Below are 7,499 nucleotides of genomic sequence, written 5' to 3' on the forward strand. Positions count from 1 at the left end.
TCCAACAAGATCCAAAGTCATAACCCAAAATAACTAAAATTGCAAAAGTGCTAAGTAAAATTGGAGAAGAGGAGCTACAATTAAAGTACTAAAAACTGAAATTAACAAGGGTCTAATCCATGGATTGAAGTAATAGTGAACAAAGAAAACTAAAATCTTGAGAGAAGGAAGAGTTTCTCTCTTTAAAAATCCAAAACTATGTAAAATCTAACTAATGGAATGTTGTCTCCAAGCTTCCTTCACCCCTCAGCCTCTAATCTTCGAATTGGGATTGAAACTTAGCCAAAATGAGCTCAGAAATTGCCCCAGCGTGTTTCCACTAACGAGGCACGTGCTAGCATTCCCGCGTATGCGGCAATATGGTCCGCGTACGCGAACAAGGAAAAAACAGACGATGCGTACGCATGGCTGTAGAAATCCCAAATATTCATTTCTTCATGATTTCCTATTCTTGCTTGCTCCTTTTTCCACTTCTTCCAATCTATCCTTGATTCCTAAGACCTGAAATCACTTAATAGACATATCAAGGATCAAATGGAATTTAAGGAAATTAAAATTAGTATTTTTGGAGCCTAAAAAGAAATGTTTTTACAATTAAGTGCAATTTAGAAGAAAATCACAAAGGTATGCTATTTAAGTGAGCAAATGTGAGTTTATGTGATGAGATCTATTCAATTCATGCTAAAATTTATCATCAAGTATGGATTTATCAATTTTTCCACACTTAGACAATAACATGTCCTCATGCTAATCAAAAAGGAAAAGTGAAAGAAGGAGTGAACAACTTATTGGATGAAACTACTCATGTGTATGCAACTACACTAATGGATGATATCTATCTATATCTATACTAATATGTCCTATGAAATTGGCAAAAACAAACAACCAAACTTTCAAGTAATCATATAGGAACAAAGGGCTAGAATAAGTCACAATTGCAATGCAATTTCAATCCAAAGAATTAATTCAAGTTCATAATTGAGCAACTTGCAAGACAACATAAAGCAAGATGTGGAGAAATAGAATTGAGCAATCAAAGCCCTAAGCTTCTGAAAGCTCCTCAGGAGTGTCCAACTCTTCTATCATCGGGTCCCACTCTCTGTTCTGCAGCTTGATGTTTTCATATCTGCGGTTCATGCGCCTCTCTAACCGCTGCAGATGAGCTAAAATCTTGAGCCCGAGCTCTTGAGTCATGGGGGCCTGAAGACTAGATGATGAGGCTTCTGGTAGTTGACTCGGCTCTCCGGTGGTTGCTTTTTTCTTCCTCTTTCTCATATCACCAGTGGCTAGCCAGTCGCCATGAGGGACATACAAGTCCTTGTTAGCTAAAGTAGGTGAATAATCATCTTAATCCCACTCAAGGCCGGCCTTTGCAATCATTTCAGTGACCATAACTGGAAAAGCTTCCATCCGTTTGAGAGATACCGGAACCTTCCACATTGAATGCTTGATAACCTTATGCAAATTTACCGGCTCTCCTTCTAATACAACCCAAATCAAAACAGCCATCTCCCATGTGATAGTCGTCTCATGTGTAGTCGGTATGGCATAGTTAGTGAGGAGTTGTTGCCATATCCGAGCATCATGAGTAAGTTTCTTAACCAGAAGTCCTAATGGCTTGAGATTTTCCTCCACACTCATGACACATGCCGAGCCAGGATAAGCTATCTTGTTCAGAACTTTATCCTAATCTAAAGTGCCTAATTGTCGGTCGCATTGTGCCTTCACAAAAGCGCACTACCCTTTTAGCTTAGGCGGGATATTCAGAATCTCAACAATTGTCGCTTCCGTGATGGGGATTTGTTTACCCCGTACAAGAACGGACTTGAGGTTGACATTGTGGTAGTTGGCATAGAACTCCAACACCAAAGGTTCATTTGCCTCCCTCAATTCCCTCTCCAAAAGTTCCACCCTCGGCTTTCAATATGAGAGTTCACCAATTCCCGGAGCTCAGAAGGTAGCTTATGCATCAGTAGTTGCCTCTCGACATGCAAATTCTTTTTGTCATAGAATTTCCCATATTGAAGAGCACAATACCGGTTGGCAAATCTAACTGGGTCTTGAGCCTGGATGGCTAAGTCAGGACTCCAAAGCACTATGACATTTTCAAATGGTTTCTTGGGTTTCACGACTGGTTTCTTAGATATGGAGGCCAGTTTCTGTCTTTAGGTTCTTGTCATCCTGAAAAGAGGAGGTGAGACAAGTGATGAGTTCATAATCAAGCAACCGTTAAGCACTTAAAACAATTGAATCATATGGAATGTATATACAAAGACAATCAAAAATCAATGGTTCAATATGATAGAAAAGCATCTGCATATTGGTCAAAATCATTCAAGACAAACCAAATTCACCCTATCATAACCAACATGCCTATCTTAATTAAATTCATCACTAGAATTCAAGCAAAGAATTGAAAACACACAATTAATCCAAGATGCATTTGAAATGAATTTTGCAATTAACCAAATTCAATTCACAACTAGCTCAATGATGAATCTTAGGCAAAGTAACTCTAAAATCATCCAAGCATATTCAATTTATAGCTAAACTACCTAATACTATCATAGTTGAAAGCATATGGTGGCCACACATATGAATCAAACTCAAATTTAACTCAGGCAATTCATTAAACACTTGGTATGCATGGTTTAGAGTCATCAAAGTTAATCAAATTCAAGCAACAAATAGCCCAATTAGAAACAGTCCAACACTTGCAACATGTTTAACAACAACTATACTAACCTAACACAACTAGTAACATGAAAACAAAAGCTAAAAACAAATCAAATTAATGATGCATAAATTGAAAAACAGAGGTTGAACAAGGACCTGAATGAAGGGATGGAAGAATGGGGAAAGGGATTGCGTGGTGGTTGTGAGACGGTGCTGTCACGGCCAAAGGTGGCGGTGCTGGTCACCGGAAGGGAAGGAGAGTTGTGGCTGGTAGTACATGAAATTGAACTCCACAAGTTTCGCACAGATGAACCGGCAAGTGCACTAGGTTGTCCAAGTAATACCTCAGGTGAGTGAGGGTCGAATCCCATGGAGATTGTCGGATTGAGCAAGCAATGGCTATCTTGTAGATCTTAGTCAGGCAATTAGAAAAGATGGTTGTTTGGTTGAAAGCATAAATAAAATAGTAAAGAACGAAATGTCAGGTTGGTGTGAAAACAATGATGAAGATTCCGTTAAAGCTTCGGAGATGCGTATTCTTTCTGGATTAACTTCTATTACTGTCTACTTCAATAACGAATAATTCATTCAATGGCAGCCGTAAGTGATTAACTCATGTCCTCTCCTCAAGCTAATCTCTCCTAAACCATAGCAGTCCACCATATCCGAGCAACTCATATCCTCTCATCAAGTTAACCCATGACTTTCCACTATGGCCGAAGGTGAAGCCTTAGGCAATCCACTCCCCTTCGCGATCCTACTCAAAACACCATAGATAAGGTCGGATCTTCCAGATCAGGGAATGCTGCTTTTCTGACTCTAGCCTTAGTGCCACAGAGGCCTCAGTAACCCATGGTCAACAGAATTTTATGTCACATATCCAAAGTTGCCTAGGTACGTTCTTGGAATACACAATGCAATCTCTAGCTTTAGCTCAATACTATCCGGGTCAGGACTCGCACGGAACCCAAGTAGAACAAGGATGAATGTCACGGTTCATCCTCAATTCATGAGATGAAGAACAAGAATGCATAAGAGAATAGAATCAAACATATTAAAATAGAAACAGTAATATTATTAATCCATGAGAATCAGTAGAGCTCCTAACCCTAACTTAGGAGGTTTAGTTGCTCATAGCTTACAAAAAGTAACAGTAAAATGTGAAAAAAGGGCAAAAGATCAAAAGTTCCTAACAAGGGTGAAGTCTTGTCTATATATACTAATCTAATAATTAAGAAGTACAAAAGTATGATAGATTAGACTAAAGGTGCGAAAGTCCACTCTTGGGCCCACTTTGGTTGAGTACTTGGGCTGAGCTTAGCGTCAAACTTGAGGAATGGGCATTGAACGCCCATTAGGGGGTTGATCCACGCTGCCTTATGCTTCTTGGTGGGCATTGAATTCCCCAAAGGGGGTGATTGGGCGTTCAACACTGGCTTAGGTTCCTTTGGGGCGTTGAACGCCAGAAAGGGGGTAGTTCTTGGGTGTTCAATGCCCAATATGGGCAGGCTCCGTCGAAGAAAAGTATAGACAATTATATATTGTTGGAAAGCTCTAAAAGTTAGCTTTACAAATCCATTAAGAGAGCGTCATTTGGACTTCTATAACTCCAAAAATTCTCGTTTGACTGCATGGAGATTAGAATTTGACAGCATCTGCTACGCTTTCCTTGCCTCTGAATCAAACTTTGCCAAAGCTCCTCGATTTCAGCCAGAAATTACCTGAAATCATCAAAAAACACAACAACTCATAGTAGAATCCAAAAATGTGAATTTTTCACTAAAACCTATGAAAATATAATAAAACTTAATCAAAACATAACTAAAATAATATAAAAATGATGCCAAAAAGCATATAAAATATCCGCCCATCAGCTGGATGAAGGCAGATGCAGATTTTTGGAAGAGATGAGGAGAGAAGAGAGAAGATGGAGGAAAGAGAGAGAGGGGTTGCGGTGGCTGGCCGGCGGTGATGGTGGCAGTGGACTGAGAAGGATGATGGTGGTAATGTCGAGTAGTGGTTGTTGTGTGCGGTGTCTAAAAGAAAATAAATGAAGAAGAGAAAGAAGAGGGTCGAAGGGTTCACGAAGGGGGGATGCAGAATTTTGAATCCCCGCGTAAGCGTGGATAGAAATGCGTACGCGCGACTAGGTAGCTGGGGGCAGAGGTTGCATACGCGAGCAGCGTGCACGTGGAGGGTGCTCTCTACCTGGGTAGGATGCGTACGCGGACAGTGACCGCGCACGCGAAATGGTAAAAAACTTGCATGATGTGTACGCATCAGAGTGGCCATGTACACGGGCATTGCTTAGGTAGTGTTTGGTTGATATCCATGTCTTAATAAGACATGGACACGGTGACATATGTCTGCTGTTTGGTTTGGTGAGACACAGATCTTCGAAGGACACGAGAGGACACGGATGGACACTAAAACACTAAATTTGTGTACCTCCAATTTGGTGAGACACTGAGACACAACTTGTGAGACACTGATTTTTTACTCTTTTACCCTTATTAAATTTTTAAAATTTGTCCTCTTATCTCCCCAAACCTTTCTTTTTTCTCTTCTTCTTTTAGATTCTACAACCAAATTTATCCTTCTATTTTCTTTAAGAAAAAAAATTGTACATTTAATTTTTTTATTTAATTAAATTTTGATTAATCTTTGGTAAATTCTGAGCTTTAGTTTTCTATTTTTAAAAAAAAAATTATATATTTAATATTTGAATGATAATTTAAGATGATATTAGAAGAAATAAAAAATATTAGAAGAAATAAAAATTTAATGGTGATGATATGTAGTGTTTGGAATAATGGGTATACAATGATGGTGATAAAACTTGTGGTTGAATGAAGGGTAATTCAGTCTTTTTTAAATATGTGCGTCTTGTTTCTTATTTTTGCCAAACATAATACATAGATACAAATATTTATGTCCATATCTTTAATGTCTGTGTCTTTGTGTCTATATCTCATCATATACATCAACCAAACGGCGCCTTAATGCCGCTGGAACTTGCGTATGTGAAAGGTGTGTGTACGCGAGCTGTTGGTTCGCGAAGGGTTTGTACGCGGAGGGTGCTCTCTATTTAAGGGTGATGCATACGTTGACAGCAACCGCGTGTAATGGTCCAAAATCCCAGTGATGCGTACGCGGGCATAGGGGCACGTACGCGGGACCAGGAGGGAACAAAATTTTTGTTTCACCCTCCAAGAGGTCATCCCACACAAGATACCACCAATTTTTATACTCTAAGGCCTACAACAAAGAAAACACACTCCCTAAAGCAATTATCCACATAGACAAAAGAAAACTAGAAGATTTAAAGATTCAAAACAAGCCAAATTTCAATATCTCAAGCAAATATTCACATGAAAACAAAGATAAACTAGAAGATCTTACCATGGTGGGGTGTCTCCCACCTAACATTTTTCTTTAACGTCCTTAAGTTGGTCGGTCATAAAGCTCAATTCTCTTCCTTGGGAGGATCTTTTAAGAGAAAGATCTCCAATTTCTTATTGCTCTTGGCCTTCACACCATGATAAAGCTTAAGCCAGTGGCCGTTCACCTTGAAGAAACTAGGGCTTGCGGGATGGCTTAAGTGAACAACACCATAAGGTTCAACCTTCTCTACCACATAGCGGCCATCCCATCTTGACCTTAATTTCCAGAGCATCAATCTCAATCTTGAGTTGTAGAGTAACACTTGATCACCAACCCGAAACTCTTTCCTCTTGAGGTGACGGTCATGTACCGCTTTGACTCTTTCCTTGTAGATCCTAGAGTTCTCATATGCCTCTAACCTTAGGCACTCTAATTCCTCCAATTGCAACCTCCTTTCAACCCCGGCCTTTCCCAAACCTAAATTATACTCTTTTATGGTCCAATACGCCTTGTGCTCAACTTCTACTGGAAGGTGATATGCTTTCCCATAAACCAACCGGAACAGACTCATGCTAATTGGTGTTTTATAGGTCATCTGATAGACTCACAGAGCGTCTCCCAGCCTAGAGATCCACTCCTTCCGATGAGGTTTCACTATCTTCTCCAAAATCCTCTTGATTTTCCGATTAGAAACCTCGGCTTGGCCATTGGTTTGGGGATGAAGCCACCTTATGGATAATGCCATACTTCTTCATTAATGTTGCCATTCTTTTGTTGAAAAATGTGAACCTTGATTGCTCACGATTGCTCGTGGCGATCCAAAATGGAAAATAAAATGATTTCTTACAAAAGAGACAACCGTGTTAGCATCATCAGTATGGGTTGGAATTGCTTCCACCCACTTAGAAACATAATCAACCGCTAACAAGATATAGAGAAAACCATTAGAATTTAGAAATGGGCCCATGAAATCAATGCCCCAAACATAAAAAATCTCACAAAATAACATAAGTTGTTGAGGCATTTCATCCTTCCTGGACGTATTACCAAACCTTTGGCATTGATGGCAAGAATTGCAAAAGATGGTTGCAACCTTGGATAGGCTTGGCCACCAAAATCCACAGTCTAACACTTCCCTTGATGTCCTTTGAGAACCAAAGTGCCCACCACTTTCAGAAGAGTGACACGCCTCTAATATAGACTGGAATTCTGATTGAGGCACAGACCTCCTAATTACTTGATCGGCACCACATCTCCACAAGTATGGGTCATTTCATATATAATATTTGGTCTCACTTTTCAGCTTGTCCCTTTGGTGCTTAGAAAAATGTTGAGTGAAGGTATGGCTAACCAAGTAATTGGCAATTGATGCAAACCACGGAGCAACTTGGGATATTGCTTGCAACGTGTCTAGAGGAAAAGCATCATTGATAGGGGTG

General features: G+C 39.8%; 1 protein-coding gene across 1 annotated transcript; it reads right to left on the reverse strand.

Annotated features, from left to right (window-relative positions):
• Positions 6,143–6,631, reverse strand: LOC107616476. Its single transcript, XM_016318429.1, has one exon. The coding sequence runs from the start codon at positions 6,629–6,631 to the stop codon at positions 6,143–6,145; it is 489 nt and encodes a 162-aa protein (XP_016173915.1).

The sequence above is a fragment of the Arachis ipaensis genome, chromosome B09 (assembly GCF_000816755.2).
Source record: "Arachis ipaensis cultivar K30076 chromosome B09, Araip1.1, whole genome shotgun sequence".
NCBI lineage: Eukaryota > Viridiplantae > Streptophyta > Magnoliopsida > Fabales > Fabaceae > Arachis > Arachis ipaensis.

Coding starts and splice junctions, on each gene's coding strand:
- LOC107616476 (XM_016318429.1), bottom strand. CDS start 6,631: ATGAGTCTGTTCCGGTTGGTTTATGGGAAAGCATATCACCTTCCAGTA.